The 27,303-nt window shown below is 39.4% G+C and overlaps 1 protein-coding gene across 1 annotated transcript in view; it reads left to right on the top strand.

Annotated features, from left to right (window-relative positions):
* Window positions 1-27,303, top strand: part of col2a1b (collagen, type II, alpha 1b) — a 42,457-nt gene that overhangs the window by 12,870 nt on the left and 2,284 nt on the right. Inside the window, 44 exon segments of the mRNA XM_063910863.1 lie at window positions 1,133-1,186; window positions 1,908-1,961; window positions 2,596-2,649; window positions 2,737-2,790; window positions 2,963-3,007; window positions 3,132-3,185; window positions 3,494-3,538; window positions 3,859-3,912; window positions 7,069-7,167; window positions 7,483-7,527; window positions 7,949-8,047; window positions 8,209-8,262; window positions 8,591-8,698; window positions 8,938-8,991; window positions 10,444-10,542; window positions 11,687-11,740; window positions 12,811-12,909; window positions 13,147-13,200; window positions 13,693-13,746; window positions 14,115-14,168; window positions 14,326-14,379; window positions 14,872-14,916; window positions 15,005-15,103; window positions 16,701-16,749; window positions 16,752-16,807; window positions 16,928-16,981; window positions 17,173-17,226; window positions 17,385-17,438; window positions 17,700-17,753; window positions 19,409-19,516; window positions 19,716-19,769; window positions 19,870-19,923; window positions 20,046-20,207; window positions 21,648-21,755; window positions 22,882-22,989; window positions 23,272-23,325; window positions 24,061-24,168; window positions 24,705-24,758; window positions 24,968-25,075; window positions 25,366-25,419; window positions 25,547-25,654; window positions 25,962-26,250; window positions 26,486-26,673; window positions 27,047-27,289. Coding sequence (XP_063766933.1) covers window positions 1,133-1,186; window positions 1,908-1,961; window positions 2,596-2,649; window positions 2,737-2,790; window positions 2,963-3,007; window positions 3,132-3,185; window positions 3,494-3,538; window positions 3,859-3,912; window positions 7,069-7,167; window positions 7,483-7,527; window positions 7,949-8,047; window positions 8,209-8,262; window positions 8,591-8,698; window positions 8,938-8,991; window positions 10,444-10,542; window positions 11,687-11,740; window positions 12,811-12,909; window positions 13,147-13,200; window positions 13,693-13,746; window positions 14,115-14,168; window positions 14,326-14,379; window positions 14,872-14,916; window positions 15,005-15,103; window positions 16,701-16,749; window positions 16,752-16,807; window positions 16,928-16,981; window positions 17,173-17,226; window positions 17,385-17,438; window positions 17,700-17,753; window positions 19,409-19,516; window positions 19,716-19,769; window positions 19,870-19,923; window positions 20,046-20,207; window positions 21,648-21,755; window positions 22,882-22,989; window positions 23,272-23,325; window positions 24,061-24,168; window positions 24,705-24,758; window positions 24,968-25,075; window positions 25,366-25,419; window positions 25,547-25,654; window positions 25,962-26,250; window positions 26,486-26,673; window positions 27,047-27,289 — 3,606 coding nt within the window.

The following is a 27,303-nucleotide window of genomic DNA, read 5'->3' as shown; positions in this document are numbered from 1 at the left end:
TCTGTTGTACTCTCCTCTTTTGGGGAGCAGATTTACAGTTTTCTCCTAATTCATTATTATTTTTCTACCCATCTTTTCACTGACAAGGTGGGTTGTAGCTCTCCTGCTCTGCCAGATAATTCCCTACCTCTCACATATCTCAGACAGAAAAATCCAACCCTTTTTCTTATTTAGTTTTCATTTTCAGTCCTGCTTTTCAATTTTTGTTTCATCTTTGAAACCCCCTCTCCACTCTTACTCACCCCAAACTAAGCTTCCAGAAATCCTGCTTTCCCTACCCTGTGCTCCCCTTCCCTCAGCAGGTAGACAATGCAGGGTCTCCCCACTGCTGCGTTAATCTGCTCCTGTGGAGTTCAGATATGCCGCCTCTGAAATGCCTGCTCCAGCACATCATTACGGCCGATTAAAATCAAGCTTCCTTCCACAAAATAACTTGACAGTTGTAGACGTATGACAGAAGTGTTAGTGAAGACCAGAGAGGATTTAAGCTTTTGAAGTCACAAGAGTGCCAAATAACCAACAGGATGTCTGTAATAGCTTAATCGGATGAGAAAAATTGTGTTTTTTTTATACTGTCAGTACCTCAAAGTTGTTGTTTTTTGGCAAAGAATAAGAAATAAAAACCCTTTAAATGAAAGTATAGTGACATTATCAATTGGCATTTGTAGACACAAGAATGAAGCAGCAGAAATACTGGCAGACAAAAAGAGATAAAGAGAAAAAACATCTAAACTTTTGGATCAAATACGGATATCAAAGTGTTTGTTCCATCTTTTTTAGCTAATAAAATGCTGTCATTAACCATCGTTATAGTGTCATTATTGTTTAGGATTGTCATTGTGCTTTTATACAGACAGATGATCACATTAACCAGAAAGCTAATTGAAATGTGTTTCACATCAGCAAGATGATAATGTGAGCATTTATTGCCCTAGCTGTTTCATTAATAGTTGTAATGCATTACTAGTGTCAGCTTGTGTCAATGAATATAACACAGGGCTGGTTGTAAAGTGGAAGAGAGAATTGTCTCCACATGTTTAGCATTATAATTCCAAAGTGTGGGCTGCTGCCCTCTTTTGGTCATGACTGGGAACTTGTGTCTCACCTTTTACTTGTTTTTCTTTACTTATAGGGCCCCATGGGTCCCCGTGGCCCATCTGGACCTTCTGGAAAACCTGGGGATGATGTAAGTGTGTCGGTCACAACTTAATAAAACTGAATACATAACATACAAGCAGGATCTCTGACAAAGCTGATAAGAGCCTGGTCACTATCCTTCTATCTCTCAACGTCTCTGCTGAAAGTCTTCTAAATATAACACAAAGAATTGGAGAAATAAATGCTCTTGTGGCCTTTCCTGACTGTCAGTCATTGTTATCATACTGTAGGTAAATTCAGCTGATTATGAACATCTCATTCCTGGCATTTTGAAAGATAAAATTTACATAAATAACACATTTAACCTAAGAAGAACTTAGGAAGTCTATCATAATGTTTTTATTGCGACTTGATATTATTGGTCACTTTTAGTGCCTTAACAGTTTTAGTCAACTAAATTATTCTGTTTTAATGCCCCGCCTATTTGAATATGTTTTTCAACATGTAGTTGGTGTGTTCTGGCCATATTCCAGTTTTTAATCAGAGAAGAGATCCTCTGTCAGCCTGCTTTATTTTTTGTCTGAAGTGCTACAACAAGTTGTCACAAATATTGCCAATTGACCTGACTCATCAGGGATCATAGAAATCCAAATGTAATTCCTTGGGTTAGCCCCATGATGGCAGTAGACATGGCATTACAAAATGTGTCCACTAGGAGTGCTCACTCTTACCAGCACTAACCAGCTTCAACTACATTGCTTACAAAGTACCTACCAAATTTGAACTTTTCCTCTCCGTTTCTGTTTTAGGGAGAGGCAGGCAAACCTGGCAAATCAGGTGAACGTGGACCTTCTGGACCTCAGGTGAGATTTCTCAAATTATTGCTGTTTTCAAAGTACTGAGCAGTTTGCAAAAGATGAGTCTTACATGACATCCTGATCCTGGTTTTACTTTGTTTGTCTTTCTGGTGACCAGCAACTAGTTTTGTAATGGGCCTGATCTGGGGGAATTGCAGAATCTTTACCTGAATATTCATACTGTAAAGGATTCAGTTATAGTGATGCCGTCACTTCACAACACTATGATAAACTGACAGTTTACCTCGAGTGTTTAACTTTTCATTGATTGTACAAAAAAGCAGCTTTCAAAATAACAAACTGTAATTATGTATCCTTGTATAGATTGAGCTGTAGATTGTGATTACAAAGTTCAAATCTTTGATAATTACGTTATGAGTTACATTATCCATCCCTGCCAAGGATCAGAAATGTTTTTTCTCCCATGTCGCCAACATTAATTTGACCCAAAACTGGACCAATAAAATGTCCTTTTAAATAGATAAGCTTATCGAAATAACTGTATTGGGGTAAATCGTTCCTTATTTAATCTGCCTCTCTGGCTTCCATCAATCTTGATAGCATCGTAACTGTAGAGCCTCACCTTTTTTCCCCCTGATGTATTTTAATCACCTACATCTCCTCTCCTCCTGCATCACAGGGATCTCGTGGATTCCCAGGAACTCCTGGCCTGCCGGGCATCAAGGGACACAGAGTAAGTGTGTTGGTCATCTTTTAACCCAGGAAAATAAGGTGGTTGTTTATTCTTTTCCTAACCGGGCAATGTCTCTCTGCTTTTTAGGGTTATCCAGGTCTTGATGGTTCAAAGGGAGAGACTGGAGCTGTAGGGTCTAAGGTAGGATTGTTTTGTGCGTGTACACACTGATTAAAAGTTCATTAAGGAACGGCTTTACTGTTTGTATGTGTAATCTATATGTGTTGACAGTGGTGAAAAGGACCTAGATCCCTACCAGATATTGAAGGTTGCCTTGACATACTAACAGTCAAATATATCTTCCTCTCTGTAGGGAGAGTCTGGTGCTTCTGGAGAGAATGGCGCTCCTGGACCAATGGTGAGTCATTCTAGACATTACAATAACAACATGTGAAAACAAGTAGAATATGTAAAAATCCAGTCTGTGATATAAGGGTGACCGGATTGTGAAGGTTATCTTCTCCTCTCCCTCACCTACATAGGGACCACGTGGTCTGCCTGGCGAGAGAGGTCGTCCTGGACCCAGTGGAGTTGCTGTGAGTGTTGTCTTTTTATGTCAAATGTATCATCAGAATTGCAGCAGATGGATTAGATGCTTCACTTTGAAATATTAGTGTTTACCACAGAGTAAGGAAGCAAATTCTCAAAGTAGTACTGAGTCATTTTAAGTAATTTAAAGGAGTCATACTGCTTGGTCCTTGATGATAATGCAATGTAATTTACAGGGGATAATCTCAATATGTCATTGTCATTTGTGTAACAGTAGTTATTTCCAGTTAAGACTTTTTTTTTGGACAAACAAAGGTTTCAAAGCTATGTATTGATTATGTATTGTTTATCTCAGGGTGCTCGTGGAAATGATGGCTTGTCCGGTCCTGCTGGCCCCCCAGTAAGTATAATCTTTAAATGTAGTCTCACTTTCCTAATTTTTATCAACTGGTTTGTCACTTAGTAAGAAATACTAGAAGTACACCTACCAATCAGCCACTGGCTATGACCAGTGTCTCACCACATTTCATATATTTAATTATTTGGCCAAATGTCGCGACGCACGCACGCACGCACGCACGCACGCACGCACACACGCAGGCAGGCAGGCACACACACACACACACACACACACAGTCGACCTCCATTTCTCGATGCACACAACCTGGATGTGTCAGTTATTAAAAGCCAAGCTGACTGACTGTCTTTCCCTCTCTTTAGGGCCCTGTCGGCCCCTCTGGAGCTCCAGGCTTCCCTGGCTCTCCCGGTACAAAGGTAAGTCATAAGTTATCTAAATATTATCCAAATATTACCCACCTTTCCCATTGAGTTTATTCTGTGAATGACATTAAGTAAGTGGATCTGTCACTTCCTGTCTTTGTGAAAACTAACATGCAAACTTTCTTTTTCTCTACAAAAGCTAAGATATGTATATCATAGGTACAAAAATGTGGTTTTGAAATTTGTATGTTCAGAAAAAATATTTGTTGAATCAAATAAAGTAAAGGAATATTTTTGAAAAAGGGGGGCAGACAGCTCAGGGAGGATATCGTGTGGACAAGTTGACATGCTTAGGTGAAATAGGAGAAGCCAGTGCTGCATTGAAAAGTGCTTTAAGCTTCCATCTGTGTGGAAAATTAGGGAAAAGGGGGTTCTAAAGTGTTATTCTCCCTCTCCCACTCCCTCTTACTGTCTTTTTCTTCTTTTCTCTCTCTGCTTTCCATCTGATTTATTACTCCTGCATGGCAGACTCAGCCCTCGAGCTCAGCTCTGTGCTCGAGGGCCCAGTTCTGGTGGTTTGCTTTCTTCAAGCCCCTTGATAGTTAGGGAAGTCTTTTAGGAATTAGAAATGGAATATCTCTTTACAAAATCAAAGAGTTTCTCTAAAAATAATCAAGGCAAGCTAGGCTCAAGATGTGAAATGTGTGCCTGTGTGTGTGTTTATGTTTTGCATCAACTTACATTCATAAACACTGAGTCTGATAATCTGTGAACCTGTGTGTGAATGTGTGTCTTTGTGTGACTTCATTATAATATTCTAGGAAATGTCCCATGGGGGTAATGTTAAAACTCTCATTATGTGTTATGGTGTTGTACCTCAGTAGCCTGAGAGCTCATGAAATACAGCCTTGTGCTTTTTCCTCTCTGAGCATTATGATCAAAGGTAAAAAGGACCCAAGACTAACACAATAAAAAGCTAGCAATACAAAATCCAGACACTAATTGTAAACTTCAACTCAATAAACCATGCCGCTGCTAAAATGAAAATATCAAACTAAGACAACCCAGCTCCAATTTAATTTCCGCACTATGTTCATAAAAGCCAAACTTTCGTCTCTAATATGCTAAGAATTGTTTCCATAGCTCCAATAAACTGACAGATGTTTCTTCTGTTGACCTTTATTTCAACTTAGTTTGAGTGCCAGTAAAATATTGGCCTTGAAAGAGGAAAAATGTCAAAAAACTGCATCATAATTTTCTGTACTCTATTATGTCATACTATTGAGTCTGCAAAGTCTACAAAGATGCAGCAATAGTAGAGCAATTCCATTCACCAGCATGTATAAAAACTTTAAACCACGTGTGGTTAAACCTCTGGATATTTTAATACTGAAGGCCTGCAAAACAATATGAACCTGTCTTTGGATTAGGGCTGCTACTAATGGTTATTATCATTATCAATCAATCACTTTCTCTGCCAGAAAAAAACATATAAATATATGATAAATAAAGAGAAACACAAGAAAGTATTCATATTTGAAAGGCTAAAAACAGCATGTTGCATACTAAAAGCAAAAATAATTGTTCAATCAATCATCAAAAAATGTGCGAATTATTTGCTTCTGATATTCTTATCAATAAGACAACTATTTGTATTGCTTTGCTTTGGATAGCACACATGGAAAATGGATACAACGGCAATGACAAGACAAACCACGTATAATTATATATAGACTACGTAAAGGTGTTCTATGAGCAATGGTTTTAGGCTAGATAATATGATATAATAATCATGTTTACCTCATCAATACAATGTGAATTAAATATAAATAGATCTAAATACATCTGCAAGCTAAGAGGAACATAGTTATCGTCACTTGTTCAAGTACCAGGCAATCTCTTATTATGCATAGCAACAGCAACAAACATTTAAGGTTGGCAATTATCCAATGCCTCACACACTGAACAGCACAATGTGGATGTCATAAGTGTACAAATAACAACAAATCAAGATCTCACATAACAGATGTAATATGCCTATATTGTTAAAATAAAAGCCATTTAAGAAATAAGCAACCAGCAGCGGAATTTAGCAAAGAGCAGCAATAACCTGCAATAGGAGACGCATACACTCTGGTAAACAGACATCTACTTTCACATCAATATATAATAAAAGTAAAGACAGAAAATAACCTTACTCAGTCTGGTGAAGTGAAGCACAGCTCTCGATGGAGAGATTTCAAAGTTTAGTCGTACAGAGCTGTCAACACAGATAGCAGGGAAACTCAGCTTCAGGTAAACACCGAGGTTGAGTCACAGTTTGTTAGCGGTCGATGTGTGTGTCGTTTTAATATACACTCTGTGAAACACGGAGCGACATTTAATGGATGCATTAGATAACATTTGAGGTTGTTGACTAGATCGTGGTCTCAGCAAGAAAGATAATTAATACCCTTAAAAGTACCTAAACCGCCATGATGGAAGGGGGGTAGCTTGTGTAATGCAAGGCTAGGTTAGCATTTTGTTTATTAGAGTTAAGCTAGCTACTTCTCCCCGGGTCATATGTACTTGTCTGTATTTTCTTTTTTCTTTTCTAACATTTGAATTTATATTAAAAAGAGGATTATTTTTTTTATATTGAAGAGCAAGAGTACAGAGTTTCCACATTAGATTATTTGCTTGATTCATCTGTCTGTGTTATTTATTGCCAAGCAAAATGTATACTCCACTTCTTGGTTTAGTATTAGCTACACCTCCATAATTTAACAGAGTTCACTTTGTTACTCTGAAGCAGCTCTTAAAAAATGTACAATTTCAGGGTGTCGTTGACTTTATACTCAATATTCTAAACTCATACCCATCTATTTGGATTGTCTGTGTTGTCTTGCCACAGTTACGGTTTTGTTGCCATTATAATTTATGATGCTTAAAATAAAGGGCATTTTCATATGTTATGCTATTAACATTCTTCAGACTGCAAACTGGAAGGTAAAGTTATGTAAAGTTCCCTCTTTCCTACTTTTTGTTTTGTCAACATTTCTTAAAGTATGAATTTTCCTTCTGCATTGTTCTATCCTCATTTTTAAAACCTTTTTTGGGGCGGTGGTTTGGGATTTGTCAGATTACCAATTACTATATTTAATTAAACTTTCCAAGATCTTTGCTTGTATATTAATTTCATATCATCTCTTTCATCCCCTTTGCTAACAGGGAGAAGCTGGTCCTACTGGTGCTCGTGGACCTGAGGGTGCTCAGGGACCCCGTGGAGAGTCTGGCACTCCTGGATCATCCGGACCATCTGGCGCATCTGTAAGTGATGCTATAATAATGTATTTAGCTAAATATAGTCTATTAGCCTTGCACATTTTTACGTAAAACACAATAAATGTTTTTAAAATGTCACGAGACGCAGTATTTTGTGACAATGCAACTTCAGTGTTTTTCTTTCATATGATTGAAACCTCAATGCAATACTGCACACAACAGAGCTGCAAAAAAAGATTGTTGACCAACTATTCTAACATTGATGATCACACTATACTGTAACTCCCTTAACAACAACTTAATCAGGAAAAGTTATATTTTTTTCTGTCAATTCACTTCATTTTTCTCTTTTATCTACAGGGAAACCCTGGAACTGATGGTATCCCTGGATCCAAAGGATCAGCTGTAAGTTTCAAACTCTTCGTTGTCTGAACCTAAACTGGAAAACACCTACTGCACATTTTCCTATTCAACCAGTAGAAGTGCTGGGGCCTTTTTAAATATCACTTTCATGTCTTCTAACATTTGCTTTTTATTATGAAAAACTTCTATTTCTAATTATATTTGTTCCCTGACCAGCACAAACTCTCTTTGAGCTTGTGAGTAAATATGATTCAAACCTGCAGTCGTAGCCACTTATGCTTTTATAAGGCAGAATTGATGGCACTTAAAAATCAATGGTGCCTTATTTACAGCAAGCAAATGAGGAGTAACTATAAAAATTACACTGACATGTCATTTGATAACAGTAAAATCAGTGGTTGTAAATAGTAGACTTCCTCCGTTCAAGTGGATGCTTGACTGATGTCTGTCTCTTCCTCTTTAGGGTGCTCCTGGTATCGCTGGTGCTCCTGGTTTCCCTGGACCTCGTGGACCTCCCGGGCCTCAGGGAGCAACTGGACCTCTCGGACCAAAAGGAACATCTGTATGTACTCAGTGAAACATCCATTAACCATAGATTCACTCGAGTACTTTAGGTCCAGTTTGCAATTCCTTTTTGCAACTTATTTCATATTTCAAATAATAACATGGTCCAGAAAATAAATAACAAACTGCTGCTCTTTCTGTCTTTTCTTTGTTGTTTAGGGAGACCCCGGTATTCCAGGCTTCAAGGGAGAGGCTGGACCCAAAGGAGAATTTGTGAGTTTTGTTTTCTTTAATGTGTCCCTGTATACCCTCCTCCTGTTCACAATCCAAACAGAGAGATTATTACTGCTTCTTGAATGAATATCTACTGTAGACATGGTATCTACCCAAATGGCATGTTTGGAAAACATACTTTTACGATTGAGTGATTGTTATATCAACATATTATAGATACTTAAAATTAAATATTCTCTAAGTCTAAGGGTTGCTTATGTTGTCTGAAAAAAACCAGAACATATAAACCTAAAGAAATGTAATTTCTCACGCTAGGTCTGTATTGCTTCCTGTAACAACATTTGTCTGTGGTGTATGTGTTTTTTAGGGACCCGCTGGTCTCCAGGGACCTGCTGGCCCACAAGGAGAAGAAGGCAAGCGAGGACCCAGGGGGGAGGCAGGTGCTGCTGGACCACTCGGACCTCCTGGAGAGAGAGTAAGTACTGTCTAACTGACTGGTTTAAAACAAGTTATTGTCCAATGTATGGTTAAACCAATTTAGAAACATTTGTAGATCAATTGTTGTTGAGAATAGTTGCAATACATTTTTAATGAAATCATAGTTGGTCACCTCATGTGAACCTGTTTAAGGACCCCAATGAGATACAGTGATTAAGATATTTTGTTTTATTAATTAATCATAACTCTGAATGGGGTTTTTTGTTTTCTCTGTAGGGCTCTCCCGGTAACCGTGGTTTCCCCGGTCAGGACGGTCTGGCTGGTCCCAAGGTAAGTCACACTTGTTGCTGAGAGATATTTGTATTATTGCTGCTGTAACCGAGATACTGCTCTTGGAGAGAAAATAAACATTTACGAATCCATAGTAAACATATTTGGCAAAGGAGAGATAAGGAAATGTGTGTCTCCTTCAACTGAAGCATGAATATATTCACCGGGGTAAATCTGTTTAACTGAAAATTAGTGTTTTCCATCTGCTGCATATTACCTTTTGAAATTGCTGTTGACAATGCCTTGGTCAAATGTTCTCATTGATTATTGACCACTGCAGTGAGAAAATAACATTTCTGTAAAACCTAAAGAGCAATATAGTACTAGTGCTGCTTAAAAATCTCATTACCATGAACTGTAAATCAATTTCAACCAGTAACGATCAAACCAACCATGTGAAAAATTATCATATCATTTTTCCTAAAGTACTTTTAAAAAACAAATTACAAAGTATTTTTAAAACATACAAAATAAATACACAACATTGAGTGAGGTGCAAATGTATGAAAACCTAAAGCACAGCAAAATCGTATTAGTTAAAAGATCGTTAACCAATTCAATATAAGTTATTTTGAAAAAGTGTATTTTTAAGTGTATTTTTAAATACAAAAACAACTAATACGTGTGAATCCACACAAACTAGGCTAAACAGAATGTATACTTTTTACCTTAAAGTTGAACTCAACTCAATTGTATTAATCTCTATAAATGAGGTTATTCTCTACTATAAAATTGTATATAACTATATATTTTTCATATTTAAATCCATATTTCTGACATATAATTAGACATATTTTAGCGATTACAGACCTGTAATTGGAAGTCTATGTTATACTTGGGAATATGACATTAGCCGTACGTGACGGCAATGTGGTAAGGGCAAACACAAAACAAAGTCGATCAAGGACTTGACATGATTTTGGTCAAAAAATGTCAGAGATTTTTGAAAGATAATTAATATTGTCAGCAAATTAACTCATAAAATCTTCCATAATAAGTGCTGGGCGTTCTCAAGGTTCACTGAAGTCAAATCAGCAATTTTAATGATGAGTTAATGAGGCACGTGTTGAAATTGGAAAATTCATTGAATTCATCAACACTCAGGTATCCTCACTTTCACCTGAGACTCACACACAGACAGCAGGACACATGTAACTTCATGTCTTGGCCACAAGATGGCAGCATAACTCAGAACTACGTCACGCACTAGTGACCTAAATGTCCTATAACACTACAGCCAGCCACTCATTTAACATTATCTTCCCCCAACCAATTTCATTTATACCAAAATGAATCTGCCAGACTTTAATCTTCTCATCTCCAGCGGGTCAATGAAACTCCTTTACGCTGTTAAAGAGGAAACTTATTTCCTCAGGGGTTTGAGAATTTAAGTGTCGTCCTCCTAAGTGATTGACTGAGTGTTTTATTATCTCTCTCTTTCTCCGAACACAGGGAGCCCCTGGTGAGCGTGGATCCGCTGGTGCCAGTGGACCCAAGGGTGCCAATGGTGACCCCGGCCGTCCCGGAGAGTCTGGTCTTCCCGGTGCTAGAGTAAGCACATCCCTTACTTATAAACTACCAGAGATGTGAATGTTGATGACCTGCAGTAAATTGCGTTATACCTTGCAGGAACAAGGAAATTAAAAGATTTCTAGATGGATAACAATATCACCTTAAACACACCATTTGGTTTTGTAATAATTGTAGGGGTCAGCGTTAATACAATACACACTATTTCAGATGTTATCCATTGTTCATTATTGTTGATGAATTTAAATTCTCAGCTTACCATAAGATTGCTATCTTGTACAAAGAACAAACTCCAAAAGTTTTCACATATTCAAAGCCAATAACAATTCATTTTTAGGAAATGGAATGTGATTTTAAATTGTTAATTTATCTGAAGAAGTTCTCAACTTAAATACTTCACAATTCAACACATTCTTTTTCCTGGTCAAACTTACATTTCCCACAATGCATCTCACAACAACCAATGCAACAGACAACGGAGATTCGTGTTGTGCTCGTAGCAGCTAATGCAGCCTTGAAATACTAACCACATCAGAGATATGGAGTGAATTACACAAGTCTAGTAAACTCACATCTTTCTTACCACACACTTCCATTCTTTTCCAATCTCCAAACTTGTAGTTCTCAGCCCTATCACACACTGATTTGAGTGACATATTTTTATTCTTTATTAGGATCCCCATTAGCACTAGCAACTAATTTCACACATGCAGTAGCACTCCTCCAGCACCTTTATACAGACTCTAATGAGTTCCCTGTACAAATTGAATTCTCCACAAAAACCCAAAGTCACATTACCCTGACAATATGGTCATAAAAGGTTTACACTGAACAACTTTTGTGCCGCCCGAAGTGATTTCACCTCCAAAAAGCAGCACAAGAGGTGGTTAATATTTGTATACAACCACCACAAAGTAAGATTAAAAAAACAGCTGTAGAGTACTGAGCTCCTTAACAACCGAAACGTTAAATACACTCATTTATATTTTACATTTCCATCAGTAGTCTAGGAACTGTAGCATGTTGGACACAGGGCCAATCAGAGGTGTAAATTCAGTTCTCCAGGGTGCCATATGTTGCCACCTTTTTTTAGCAGGTGCCTGCATAGAAGTGTCTGATGACGCATGTGGATTTAATCTGTGTTTCTAACCTCCCTCTCTCACAGGGCCTGACTGGACGCCCTGGTGACGCTGGTCCTCAAGGCAAAGTCGGACCTTCTGTAAGTGTTCTTTTTCCATTTACCGTCTTTGTATATCAATAAAAAAATCTCACATGTGTGCTTCCTCACACACTTTTGGAGGTTGTATATCACAAACAGAACAATCAAAGGGATCCGTGTAATTTTACCAAATGTGCTCTCATCAGGTAATGACCCATAAGTGGTTTCATCAAATTAAATTGCAGGAAATGTATCCACCCATTATCCACCAGGCTCATCCCCAGCGGTGTTGGTGTTTCAAATTAGCTCAACTGTCCTATTTGTCAGAGGGACAAAGTCTCACGGTGTAGATTGATTGTGGATTTTTCTCAACTCTACTTAGGCCTGAGTTAACAAAACGGGCTCCTTTGTGTTAATCAATACTTAACTGAGTGGAAAATCCTATAAAACTTTTCACTGAAACCTCCGCAAACTGAATTATTTTTAATGGATTGTGTCCTCAGACCATCACTAAGAAGCTCTTGCCATTCAAACATAATGCATTGCAACTCAACATTTTTCTGTAAACTCAAAACAGTTTGAAATGATAATCTTTTCTCTTTAATGTTTTTATTTTTGACTACATTAACATGACGTTCACATTTCCTGTGATTGTATTTCATTTAAAACGTTACGATTCACTGACAGATTAGGCAGTTGTTTCATTTTGTAACTCATGTTTGTGTGATATTTCTTTACTTCATTGATTCCCTACTTTACCCCTGTGGGTTTTGTTTACTTACCTGTTTGTTTATTTATAAAGAAGTCAAGGACTTTTACAACAGTGAGTCACTGTTGTGTGTTCTGGGGCCATACTGGACATTTCTTTGCTAGATCCCACTCCAAACATCCCAACCCAATTACTCCTCTCCATTCCACATCCCCAGTATTTTCTTTGACTGGCCCTTACCTCACACTATCAGACTCATGTTGAAAAGCTACTTTTTGCTATTCATAATGTTACAATAACCACGGGATTGCTCATACTGTATGTTAGACTTAAATTGGACTTCTCTGTCAAGCGTTTTGGTCATGATCCATACTTTTTAAATGGGCTCTGTGACTAAATTATCATTAATTTACGTGACCAGGGAGGTTCTGGTGAGGATGGTCGCCCTGGACCCCCCGGCCCACAGGGAGCCCGTGGACAGCCTGGAGTCATGGGATTCCCCGGACCCAAGGGAGCAACTGTGAGTAACTAAATGAAAGGAAGAAATTGTTAATAGGTTAACAAGATAAAGGTGTTTGCTTTGTTGTTTTTTTGTCTCCTATAAAGAAGTCCCTGAATCAAGTTCAGTGACACTTTTCCTACTGCTGAACAATTTTGCATGATCACATTCACCCTCTCTCCTCCAACGGGTGCAGGATCAAGGACATCAGCAGCAGCTCTGTGACTAACCGCTGCTTTTTGTTTCTGTTTTGATCAGGGCGAGCCTGGCAAGTCTGGAGAAAAGGGACTGGGTGGAGCTCCTGGTCTGAGAGTGAGTTATATACATTTTCTTATTTTAGTCACACATTTTGAATCTTCTCAATGACTGTAATCTCAAAATAGATAAACCATTCAGCTTATATCACCATGTTTCTGAAGGCCTTAATGACTCACTGATTTAAACATATATATGTGATAAACATATAAAAAATGTTGTGGTACATTAAAGGAATAGAACTACATATTTATCAAATATAAGAAGTATCTGCTTAAGAAGGAGACTGTTTTCCGACTCTGAATGTCACAACTATCATAATATAACAATTATTAAATATTTAAGTGAACTTTATTTTACTTGGTTGTTGTGTATTGTTTTGCTATTATGTCTCACAATTGATCTACTGTTAACTCAGTAGCTCAGCTTCAAAATTAGAATGATTTTAGCTGAATTATAGCTATCAGTTGTCTATCTACTTATTTGCATCAGCTTTTACTCAGCTGTTAATATCTATCTATTTCTCTTCCTCCTCCCTCTGTTCCTCAGGGTCTGCCTGGCAAAGATGGAGAAACCGGCGCTGCTGGACCCCCCGGCCCAGCTGTACGTACCTCTATCTCCTCCAAATAGCTTCAATACTGATTCTATCTTTCCCCTTTTATCAGTCTGCACTTCCATATCTTCAATCCCCAGACTGCCTAGACGAAAGTTCTGTCTGGAGAGAAAGAAAAATAAAAGTCCTGGGCACAAAAGTGTGGCCATTGTGAGATGGCATCACTGACTTTCAGCCTGTTTTAAAGTGTGATTCAGTACGCTAAACCTTTTTAAACATGATGAGTTGTTATGACCTGATATCAGAGCAACATAATTGATAAATTGAGCTTACTGTTCCCACCATCTTCAACATCAAGCTCTAGTTTTGTTAATAATAGAAGTGGATTGTGACGGTGCTTTATGAATGATCTGTTTAGGGCTCTGCTGGCGAGAGAGGAGAGCAAGGACAGCCCGGTCCCTCAGGTTTCCAGGTGAGTCTATCTGCTCAAACCTTTACCTCTCAGTATATCATATTATTTTAACCAACTTGTGCAGATTAATATCCCTTGATGGATCTGTCATGATTTTAAGTTCATTTCTGACTCAGTTTGTTTTGCTTACCTATTTTTGTTTCTCTCCTGTGCTCAGGGTCTTCCCGGACCTCCTGGCCCACCTGGTGAGGGAGGCAAGCCTGGAGACCAGGTGAGTGCTTCTGTTTGGTTAAATAAAGCTTATAAAGTCACATTTACTTTGTGGAAATACCAGGATTGTTCTGTCATAGGTTTGAATTAGCGATCATAAAAGTAATTTGGTGTATGCTGTTCGATGGAACTTCACAAAATGTTGGATTAACTGACTTGCGACCTTAACAGCAGCATTTCTGTAAAAGAGCGCATATATTCAGCCTGTTTACCTGTATAAATAAGGGCTACTTATAAATAAATAGGATACGTTTTTGCTGTACTATTTCAGTGTGCTTAACATTGAGGCTCCCTGCAAAGTGGATTTCATACTGTAAAAAAAAACATGAGTTGTTTCCACATAAATCTAACCATTCACTTTATTTCTTTAGATTTGTGAGTGAAAAAGCGTAGTATTGATACTTAGTAGTACTCTTTGTTGTGGCAGCTGTTACTATTTTCAAGCATACATGGCTTAATGTGACATATATTCCTCCTCCTTTTCTCCTTCAAGGGTGTTCCTGGAGAGGCTGGAGCCGCTGGTGTTACTGGACCCAGAGTAAGTTGACTTTCTGTGTTTGCCATCGCTACTTTTTGATCGACTGATTGTCAGACATGCCGCTGAATGTCACTTTGTCACTGTTCAGGGAGAGCGTGGTTTCCCCGGAGAGAGAGGAGCTGCCGGCCCCCAGGGTCTGCAGGGACCTCGGGGTCTGCCTGGAACTCCTGGAACTGACGGACCCAAGGTGAGTCCAACGTCTGGTCTGAAACCAGGAAGACAGATTTTCACATTTTAAATAGTTACCACTTGAACTGCACTCACACATTTGGCCAGTACATTCTTATTACATGCAGCAGCAGCTACACATCAGCTACACATCAGCTACACATCAATGTGAGCATGTGATTACATAACAATAAACTCAGGTGTTTGTTAAGTTGAGTTGATCTGTGTTGACATATTGTTACATTTATGTTCTTTTGGGCAAAAATGGTGGTTGGTTTAACACCCAGATCCTGATATATCACATCTCTTGGGTTAGCTGTGTGAAATAGCACCTCTGCTTAGTGTTCCTGAAGGATATGAAAGGTCATGTTTTATGTGTTAATTTTGGGGTGTCTGAGGGCACAGAAGATGATAAACAAGAGTGGACAGCAAAATATAAGTGTTTGCCTACCTATTGCGCCTACAAAGAAAAGATCTTTTAAGTAAAAACTCTTAAGCATTCCTGTGAACAAGTATACCGGGTCCCCCTGTGCAGTATACTGATTTTTCGATAGAAGATTGCGTTATTACTGGAATATGGATCTGCACAAATAACATCTCTATATTGTTAAAGACCCAGGAGGTCTGAGTATTTCCAATCAAGCAAGCCGGTCACTTGCTTATCAGCCATCAAAAAAATCTATTTACTGCAGTGAGTTGTCACAATTGCACTGTGAGCCGAGGAAAAGCTCAGCGGCTGAAATTCTCGCTGTTTGTTATCTGGTCAGGTTTTAATCCCAGTTCACAGGTTTACTTCCCTTCAAGTCAGACAGCAGTGGACAGAGAGGATGAGGATTATAGAGCTGATGTGAGAGGGAGTGTGAGTGTGGGACCAAAAGACAGTTTGTGGAGTTCTAAAAAAAAGATGCTACGATTTGTTGCCATATACAAATTGTACATTTTCTCCCTGCAGTCAGTTTGAATGTTTTCCCAGCCAACATGGAGGCTGTGTGAGGCCTGTGGTTACAGCTTAATAACTGGAGATAGGCAGCGGTTGGTGTTTGTGTGACTGTATTCCAGTCTGAAGCTGCTGTAGAAAGCACTGCTGATAAGCTTGATGACTAATGACCAGGAATGGCCCTGATGGAGCCAGTTAATAAATATCTACTTTTCCCTCCCTTATCTTGGTTTTCATATGTGGAATAACGATTTTCTTATGATAAAACTCTAATTTTTACTTAAAATACAGACTTAAATGTCATATCAAAAGAAAATGTGGGATTCTAATTACCATAAAAACTCATTAGTTCATTGCTTTCTCCACACTTTAATTAGATTTGGTGGGCAAAGGTAAAGTTTCTATGAATCCAGCTGCTAAAAAACCTCTGTCAGGTTAATCATTTTACTCTAAGCTGTTTTTATTATTACAATCCTCTGCTGTTCTTGAACAAAATATGCCTAAACAAAGATAGCCACTTCTCTTATTTGTTTTTGGCAAAAGCAACCTAAAAACAGTATGGCACCTTCTCATGTCCGCAGCAGGTGCTTACACTCAGTTATACAGAATACAAACAGACTGAATTACTCGTTGTGTCTGTTGTCTGTGCATAACATCCATTATTTCTGCTCCATCATAGGGAGCCATTGGACCTGCTGGTACTGGTGGAGCTCAGGGTCCCCCCGGCCTGCAGGTATGCCCGGAGAGAGAGGATCTGCCGGCATTCCTGGACCCAAAGGAGACAGAGTAAGCAATGATGGAAAAAAAGTGTTAATAAATACATATTTTAACATTTGGTTTGTATTGTGACATGCCTTTACCTATCTCAGGTTCTGATCGTTATGTTTTTATTTTTAATCCCCATAGGGTGACCTTGGAGAGAAAGGACCTGAAGGAGCTTCCGGTAAAGATGGTGGAAGAGTGAGTGACTGTCATCCATGTTTTCTTTATTAGCGATCAATAGTTGTTAATGGCCTCCAGCTTTACTCATGTAATGCATCAGAAAAGTCAAATTTGTTAAATCTTCAAAACGACGATAATCATTAGATTTTCTTTAATACTCTCTGAACACAATTATTGTCCTTACACTCTTCTGATGTTTCCTGTTGCAGGGTCTCACTGGTCCCATTGGTCCTCCTGGTCCTGCTGGCCCCAATGGCGAGAAGGTGTGTGGTTTATGATTTGTTTTACACTGTGTTGATTTGAATCTAAATACCTTGCTGTCTGATTTCTGTATCTATGTTATACATTGTGTTTAACATCTATCTGAACCCACTTTTCAGAGCTAAGTGTGTGTTGCTGATGCTTCTGTGTTTTCTTACAGGGAGAATCTGGTCCCTCTGGTCCTTCTGGAGCTCCTGGTACCCGTGGTGCTCCTGTAAGTGTCACAATTTAACAATATTAAATATAACATTAATTTAGTGTACCTTTTTATTTTTAAAAATATAACATAAAAAACAACATTAAATAGTAGCTTTTCCTTTAAAACCCATTCATTGTTTGTATATTAAAGGCGATAGGTAAACAATAATAGCTGTAAATGTAAAAGTTTTTGAACAGATCACCTGTTTCTCACAGTTTTATTTAGCTCTGCAGTCTGAACTAACCACTCTGCTGCCTCTCTTCCTTTCTCTCTCAGGGTGACAGGGGTGAGACTGGACCTCCTGGGCCTGCTGGATTTGCTGGACCCCCTGTAAGTAACAACAACAACAACACCAACTCTTACCAGCACTTACCTCTGCTGTTGTCTGAAGGCCATGTCTCCAGGGACATAAACTAAATGTCAGGACATGCTGTATGTGGCCCTAGTCTTGGGTGTGGACATGCTAGCTATATATAGAACGTCTGTGCAGTGATAAATATGTGTAGTAACTTTGTGAAGAGAATTTTACAAATGATTTAAAGAACTTAACATATTCCCTATTTAACCATGTGAAGGACAGAAATGAAGAAATAGCATCAATCACATCTTGAATGTTTAAATATAGCTCAATAACACTTAGTGTATGTTGTATTTACTGTTAGAATAAACTACAAACATAAAGCTAGTTGGTAAAATGTTAGGGGAAGCCAATATTAAAAATAAAAAGTGAAAGGATGTATTAAAGGATCTGACAGTAGAGCTAGAACCGACCTTTGTATGCTTATATTAAACAGAGGTGCAATGCAGTTGTTTTAGTCTCTAAATTTAAAAAAACTGATCCAAACAATATCTCCTATTTTTTCCCCATAAAATGAGACGTTTAAATGATATATTTTCTTTGATCAACAGAGTCATGAGCTAAGAACCAACAGACCTGCCACTGCATCTTATTTCAAACGCTTTACCTCTTGTCTTTGGTTTCTTTGCTTATTGTGTTGTCTACTCTGTGCAAAGAAATTACTGTGTAGACAGGCGGAAGTCTTTATATCCCCTCCCCATTTATTTCCTCCCAAAGACTCCAGGCAGACATCTAATGAAACATTTTAATAAGCCGCATCCTTCCTAATGGATCTTCATCAATGTTTTTGTCCCACCGCAGTTTATCATGCTATTTTTTCCTTTTTCTAAGTTGTTAATTATTTAATTCATGTCAGGATGAATTACACTACATGTGTAATCGTTTTTGTTCGCAGCTCACAGACAGAACGTCAGCCATCACCACATAGACTGAAAACAGACAGGGGTGCTACAGGAACAGCTCATATTGAATATGTTGACACACTTTTAGACTTTGACATAATTAGAGTTTAAAGGCACACAGGTGCACAATAAAAAAGTTGTAAAAGCAGATTAAGATATCCTGACTTTAATATCGTAGTAAAGGTCAAGCTCCAAAATCGATGGAACCTCCATTTCATATAATGCAACTCAATAGAATGTTCCAGAGCCACAGAACACATGATGTTATTGTTTTGAGTAGTAAGGACCTTATGTCATGTGTCCAGCAGTGGCTCAGTCAGTAGGGGCTTGGACTGGGAATCGTAGGGTCGCCGGTTCAAGTCCCCGAACAGACTTGAAATATGGAAAGTGGACTGCTACTTGGAGAGGTCCCAGTTCACCTCCTAGGCCCTGCTGTGGTGCCCTTGAGCAAGGCACCGGACACCTCCAATCCCCCCTCCCCATTGCTCCCCGGGCGCTGCACGATAGCTGCCCACTGCTCCTAGTACTAGGATGGGTTAAATGCAGAGGACTAATTTCACTGTGTGTGCTCTGCTGTGTGCATGCATGTGACAAATAAAGAGGGTTTCATCCTCCGATTCTATCTATCTATCTATAACTGGTTGAGTGCCCCTTTGATCATATTGCTTGTTGTTTCAGGGCTTACATATTTCATACATTCAATTGTTTCTGTCTTTCTATTTCAGGGTTCCGACGGTCAGCCAGGTATCAAGGGAGAGCAGGGAGAATCTGGACAGAAGGGTGACGCTGGGGCCCCCGGACCCCAAGGACCCTCTGGTGCCCCTGGACCTTCAGTGGGTGTTTTTTCTGGACTTTGCCTGAAGCCTTAATTATAGTCAGGTCACACCGAAACCGTTGATGTTTAAAGCATAGTGCAGTTTCACTTTTGCACTCAAAAACATTGAACAACGGCAGGCCTAACACTGATAGAAAAAAGTCTATGCTATACTCAAATGCTTAATGATGTTATGTACACTCTGTTATCCTTTCCAGGGTCCTACTGGTGTTTTCGGACCTAAAGGTGCTCGTGGTGCTCAGGGACCTCCTGTGAGTATCTTTAGCAGTGTTTAACTTTTAGATCACTGCAGTAAATGCACATTTTGTTAGATTATTTCTGGATTTGTGTAAATTAATCTTTGTCTTTCAGGGTGCCACTGGTTTCCCTGGAGCTGCTGGCCGAGTTGGACCCCCTGGTCCCAATGTAAGTTCAAAAATACACCCAACTGGCTGTTTGTGCATAGAATCAACAAGTCTTAAAATAGAATGTTATTTCAGGCATGTGATTTCATTTTGTGATTGAGTTATCCTCCTGACATGTTGTAGGGTAATCCTGGACCTGCTGGTCCCGCTGGCCCTGCTGGTAAAGACGGACCCAAGGGTGTGAGAGGAGACGGTGGACCTCCAGGCCGACAGGGAGATGCTGGGCTCCGCGGACCTGCTGGAACTCCTGGAGAGAAGGGAGATGCTGGAGAGGACGGTCCCTCTGTGAGTTTGTCTTACTTTTATCATATTTCTCCTTATAACACTCTCTACATAAGCCGTAACTAATGGACCTTGTGAGGCCTCGAATACCAGTCATATCCTTCCAGCACCCACATGTTTAGCCACTCTAACTCTCCAGACTGCACATGTCCTTGAACATTTTCAAGTGAACAGATGTCCATTATAGAGAAAGAAAGGGTTAAATCAGTTTGTCTTCTACATTTCTGTAGCCTTTTCTATAGTTCTTTTTCACAGCCCAAAGAGCCAATTTCATCAGTAATGAACAGCAGCAGGGTACACTGTCCATTTATAGACAGAGCTCTCAGTGTCCATCACTGACTGTAATAGAAGACCAAGACATCTGACAGCACAGGGCAGGATAAACCCAGGGACAGAATAATGACAGGACCCCAGGCTTTTACGTTGCCCACACACACACACACACACACACACACACACACACACACACACACACACACACACACACACACACACACACACACACACACACACACACACAACCCCTCATAAACACATGCCGAGTCCTGTCAAGATAATGACACATCACACATGGTTGCATACTCAGAAAAAGGCAGGTTCTGTGTTGACACTCCTACCATGTATAGATTACATCTATGAAAGCTTGAACCCTCTATCAACACGTCAAAGTATTTGACAGCTGAACCATAAGGGCGCAGATGTCACTTAGATTTTATTGTGAGCATGTTTCACAGCAGGACATGTGGCAGAGTGGACTGTGGTGGTGCAGATGAAGTAGTGAGACGTGATGGAGAGATCGATGCTATCTGTCCTGCTGCCACTGGGAGATTTGTTATCAAAGTTGGAGAAAACAGCATGGGCTATAAATCAAAAAAATTAACTTTAGTACAGAAAAGAAAGAACGGGAAACCTGCCAGAACAAAAATAATTAAGATGGCAAGCTTTGTAATGTTATATTGAGCAAATGTTGAGTCAACATTTAAACATGGTGACTTAAACGAGTCTCTGCTGGTTGCTTAGTAACTGTCAGTTAAACGACAAACCTACAGCAGTGCTCACTACTCTGACATTGGCCCTCGCTTAAAATCCTTTATGGTCGTTGTTACGCTTTTTTACAGATTGAATAAGGGGTATATAACGTAATAGTTACGTTTTTAAAGTTGTGGTAGTTGGATTTTGTTATCTCGTACAGAGCCAGGCTAGCTATTTCCCCCTGTTTTTAGTCGATGTGTTAAGCTAACTGGCTGCTTAATAGAGCTTCCTCATTGCGTATAGACATGACATTGCTTTGAAGTGAATGAGCATATTTTTTTAACTGTTCAACTAACAATATATGAAGTGTTTACCCTTTTGTGTTAAATACAAAATAATATTGGCTAAACAAATTCAATTTAACATGGAATACGAAAGAACCAACCATTAATTATCTTTGTCCCCTCTCAGGGTCCTCTTGGTCCTTCAGGTCCTCAGGGTTTGGGCGGTCAGCGCGGTATCGTGGGTCTACCCGGACAGCGTGGAGAGCGAGGTTTCCCTGGACTGCCTGGACCTTCTGTGAGTATCTCACTGTTATTATTTATTAATATCAATTCAACAATTCAAATTGTTTAGAGCCCAAAAATAATCATTGATTATTCAATAGAATATTGAACAAAGCGACCTAACAGAGAGCATATTATAGCAATTGTTTTAATCAATTAACCATTTAAGTCATCACAGGATTGAACTAGTTGTGTTTTAGCTGCTTGTCTTTGTGGGCGTGATTAGACATTGGACACTATTTGCTTGTCTTTTAATTGGCAGATTCCTTAAGTTTTAAAATAATCAGTTTGGACCAACACAATGATATTATATATAGTAAAATGGAGACAGCTGAGAGGCTGGAACAATGCAGGGATGAGGAGTTCCTCTTTCCATGCTTCAAGTGACAGTCTGTCTGCTGAAGAGGCTGTTATATATATTCATGAATCTGCCCTAAGAGCACAGTGCCTAACGTGTTGTCACACAGTAGAGTAGAAACATGGACAGGCTCTGGACTGTCAGACTGCTGTGGTCTAATTGGATCACATTCACATCACGTCTCACATGAGAACAGCCAGGACTCTTCTTCTGGTGATCTGATGTACAGTATGAAGTGTGAAGAGAAGGCTCCCCTGATTACACCTAATTATTCATCAGTAGACAAATAAACACCAAAAAGGGGTGATGCTATAACTCACCCAGAGATGTTTTATGCAGAGGATATGCTTTAGTATCAAAACTGGAGTTTGAACTGCAGATACAGTTTATGTAATATTCTGTACTTGCTTCAACTTTGGTCAATTTGAAATCAGCAGATTCTTACACCAGTATTTCAAAGATGAGGCAATAGTTATGTGCCATGTTCTTTATCTTTAATTTGATGATATGAGAAGTAATAATAATAATAATAATAATAATAATAATAATAATAATAATAATAATAATAATAATAAGTGCAGTTAGAATAAAAGATACAATAAAAATAATAGGCAGATAAATTAAATAATTAAAATGGAGGTAGAGAAAATGAACTGCAAAACTAAATTCCTGCTGAGAATAAGTGAGTAAACTGAGATATTGTATTTCTGGGTAATTAATGATGTCGTATTATTTAACTAATGTAATGTAAGTGTTGTAATAAGTCCTCTTCTCCTCTCAGGGTGAGCCTGGAAAGCAGGGAGCTGCTGGTGGCAGCGGAGACCGCGGACCCCCTGGACCTGTTGGACCCCCTGGACTCACTGGACCTGCAGGAGAGCCTGGCAGAGAGGTCAGAGAGTGGGCAACACACAGCATGTGTGTGTGGCTGGATTGACATCTGCCACATTGTATTTAGTCTCTTTATATTCTATGTTAGAAATTGATGATCTGTGTATAAAGGCCAAGTCGATTAAAATTCACTGCCATTTGCATCATGTTTACATTAGCATTATGTTTACACTGTTTATCAGCGGGTTTCTTGGAGCCGGGCTCATTATGCTGCTGATCAGTATTCAATAGGACATCTGGCTGGAGGTGGAAGCTATTAACACTTAATATTGTCATCCGACAGGGCAACCCCGGATCTGATGGACCTCCTGGTAGAGACGGTGCTACTGGAATCAAGGTGAGAAAAACACAATCACGCTACATAAGATACATTAGGTCAACACCTCTATGTTGTAGGATGCTGGAGCTATATTGCTTTGATTCTTCATGTGTGAAAATCTGAAATGCATTAGTGATGGAAAAAAATGTGTTCCCCAATTGGCTGACAGCACCACCTAATTCAAATGATGTAAACCTGCTGGATGAAAGGGTATTACTCCTCATTTCCCCACTCTGTTTAAATATAAGTTACTTATCTAATGAGAGGAACTGATGAGCACTGATGTAAGTGTGTATCTGAAACTGCATGTAAATCTGTGACCAGGTGTTGAGGTTTTATTAAATGAAATATTGGAAAATAAGTTTGTTTTCTCTCCGCCAACAGAAACAGAAAAACACAAAACACACAAAAGAAACGTTTAGACTGAATTTGACTGATAGCATTATTTTATTTGTGCTATTGATAAATCTGATAGTATTGTTATAGTGAATTCTTTTGGCCACAAAGTGTAGTGAAAATCTGATATCATGACAGCCCTATATTGCAACTTTCATTCAAAATTTAAGGAGTTTGTCATTTATTGGACATCATTTTTGAGTATGAACAAAGAGTAACAGAGAATTAGAAATGTTAAGTAATTGTTTATCTTAACCTTTCTACATCCAGCTCAGACTTTAGCTGGGCAGCAGTGACGTTACTGTACAGTGCGTAGCTTGCCTCTCTTGACTGAACATTTTGCTCTCTGTGCTGCAGGGTGACCGTGGTAACACCGGACCTGCTGGTGCTCCTGGTGCTCCTGGCGCTCCTGGTGCTACTGGCCCTGTCGGCCCCACTGGCAAACAGGGAGACAGAGGAGAGTCTGTAAGTACCTCCAACACCAGTGACATTGTCATTAAAACAAAAATAAACATTGATGTGAAGTTCCTTACTATTAGGTAGACAGCAGGTGTTATTTATAAAAGGTTGATTATTCACTGATATAAATTAGCATATGGTCATAATGGAGAGGAAGACCTATGGTGAATGTAATGTCCTTTTTTTGTTGTTGTATTTACAGTTTTCTACTATAATAACAAATATGTCACCTTGTTGCAAATGTATATTCCTATTCCACCTTAGGCTTATGTGTGTTACAGTATAGTACTGATCAAGCAATAGAGATAGATAATGGCACCATTTCATTTCAGTATATGTTCATTACGATACAATATTTGTTAACTGCCAGATTTGAAAACTATATATTAATTGTAACAATCCACAAACATTTAGAAAACATAATAACACCAATTAATGTTATAATAACACAGTAAGTGATGGGATGTGTTTGTTCAAAGCTGTGCTCTTGTTATTGAAGTTTGTGCTGTAACATTCCCACCTTCTTTGGTTTTCCTTCTCAGGGTGCACAAGGACCTGCTGGCTCTGCAGGACCTGCTGGAGCTAGAGGAATGCCAGTATGTGTTTTTCAGTTTTGAGTTAGTGATATAATTAAAAAAGAATAATGAAATGAATGTATCCACTGCAAAAGTGAAAATAGGCCTTGAATGTCAGTCTGTTTTTTCTATTTCTGTGTTTGGTACGTTTCTGTTTTCATTGCACAATTCTAATGCAACAGAAAAAAGAAAAAAAATCCTGATTAGTTTTGTTGTCCACTTGTTCTCAGGGACCTCAAGGACCCCGTGGTGACAAGGGTGAGTCTGGAGAAGGCGGTGAGCGAGGACAAAAGGGACACAGAGGTTTCACTGGTCTCCAGGGTCTGCCTGGACCTCCGGTAAGCATTCACACTGAATATAAATCCATGTGCTTTCAGACCTTTGTGTTCAGGATATCTGCATTTTATAGCCACTTCAATTACATCCATTCCATGAAATATTTCATTAGAAATGAATTTTTTCTAGTGATGGGAAGTACACCCATCATAATGTTCATATTTTGGATGCCATGTCCATGAAACAGCTACTGAATTGCGTTCTATATGCAAATAAGAAAGGTTTTAAAAAGGCTTAGATTGAACTTGATGAATGCTGCAGAAACTCTGATGTGTGAATTGTATCTGTTTAGGGTCAATCTGGAGACCAGGGTGCCACTGGAGTCTCTGGACCTTCTGGACAAAGAGTGAGTACTAAAGCTGTGAAAATACGTGGTGGTTTATGAATGCCCATTTGAATGCAAAGACTCATGAGACACGTTTCTTGACATGCAGTGTCTTTAATGAAAAATATTAACATTTCTGTGTATATAGGGACCCCCTGGACCTGTTGGACCCAGTGGAAAGGATGGTGGAAACGGTATGCCAGGACCCATTGGACCCCCTGGACCTCGTGGTCGCAGTGGAGAGACTGGTCCCTCTGTGAGTAATAATAAGAGCAGATCTTCTTGTTGAAATATATCAGGCTAAAGATACTTAGCGGGCAATCATTTTTTGTGATACTGTTGTGGCCCTACAATATTGTGAATCATACTGCAGTTGCAATAGCAAGGTAATCAAAATGATTATAAAGATGTTTAATCGTGTAGCCCTACCCCCATCTCATAAGGTCTACATGTGATGTGACCTGAAAATAAACATTACTTGGTCACTAGACAAGTACTAATGACTAGACAAAATAGTTGTTCACTGTCAAAAAATAACCTTTCCTTTATAATTTTCCTCTCAGGGTCCCGCTGGTAACCCCGGACCCCCCGGTCTTCCTGGTCCCCCCGGCCCTGGCATTGACATGTCGGCTTTCGCTGGTCTTGGCCAGACTGAAAAGTCCCCTGATCCTCTTAGGTACATGAGGGCCGACCAGGCTTCCGGAAACCTCCGTCAGCACGATGCCGAGGTCGACGCCACTCTTAAATCTCTCAACAACCAGATCGAGAACATTCGCAGCCCCGAGGGTTCTAGGAAGAACCCAGCCCGCACCTGCAGAGACCTGAAGCTCTGCCACCCCGACTGGAAGAGCGGTGAGTGAGAGCAGCAGGAATTGGTCAAATTCGGATGAGATGGTGAAATCAGCAGAAGTTAGGAGACATTTTGCATTAGCAGCAGTTTGTAAAATTCAACATTTATGTTAATTATAGTTTGTTTAGTCTGGGTGTGTTTGAATGTGACTGATTCAGATTCAATAAATATGTCTGATAACATTTCTATTATCGGACAGGGGGTACAATATGGTGCTGATGTTTCTCTTTCCTGTAGGTGAGTACTGGATCGATCCCAATCAGGGATGCACCGTTGATGCAATCAAGGTCTTCTGCAACATGGAGACTGGAGAGTCCTGCGTCAAATCCAAGCCCGCCAGCATCCCTCGCAAGAACTGGTGGTCCAGCAAGAGCAAGGACCGCAAACACGTCTGGTTCGGAGAGACCATGAATGGAGGATTCCACGTAAGTGCACAATGTTTTACATCTTCCTGCTCATCAGCTGAGCTCAAACTTTTGTCCCATTAGTACACACAGTGTTCACAGACTGACTATTGAGGTTAGCTTTTTATTAGAATTATTGCTCAGGTCTTTTCAATGAAAAGAGATTAGAGAAAGTCGGATGTACATTTTGTAGGTACCTCTCTCCTAATGAGGGCTGGGATCAGTTTACGCACCTAGCTGGTAAAGATAATAGGCACAGATAACACTTTCCTTAAACACTAAAACACGATAATTCTTCTGTGTTAAAGTAAAAATAGAATAATTCAACAGCCATAGAAACAGAGATGTTAGCTGTGATTCTCACTTTCTCTTCCTTACCTGTGGCCCAATGCAGTTCAGCTATGGTGATGACAGCCTTGCAGTCAACACTGCTGCCATTCAGATGACTTTCCTGAGATTGCTGTCCACCGAGGCTTCTCAGAACCTCACCTACCACTGTAAGAACAGCGTGGCCTACTTGGACGCCTCAACGGGCAACCTGAAGAAGGCCGTGCTGCTGCAGGGCTCCAACGACGTGGAGATCAGAGCCGAGGGCAACAGCCGCTTCACTTACAGCGTGATGGAGGACGGCTGCACGGTAAGATGGGACAC

Source organism: Eleginops maclovinus, chromosome 20, assembly GCF_036324505.1.
Source record: "Eleginops maclovinus isolate JMC-PN-2008 ecotype Puerto Natales chromosome 20, JC_Emac_rtc_rv5, whole genome shotgun sequence".
Classification (NCBI taxonomy): domain Eukaryota; kingdom Metazoa; phylum Chordata; class Actinopteri; order Perciformes; family Eleginopidae; genus Eleginops; species Eleginops maclovinus.
This window is presented reverse-complemented; position numbering and strand designations above follow the sequence as displayed.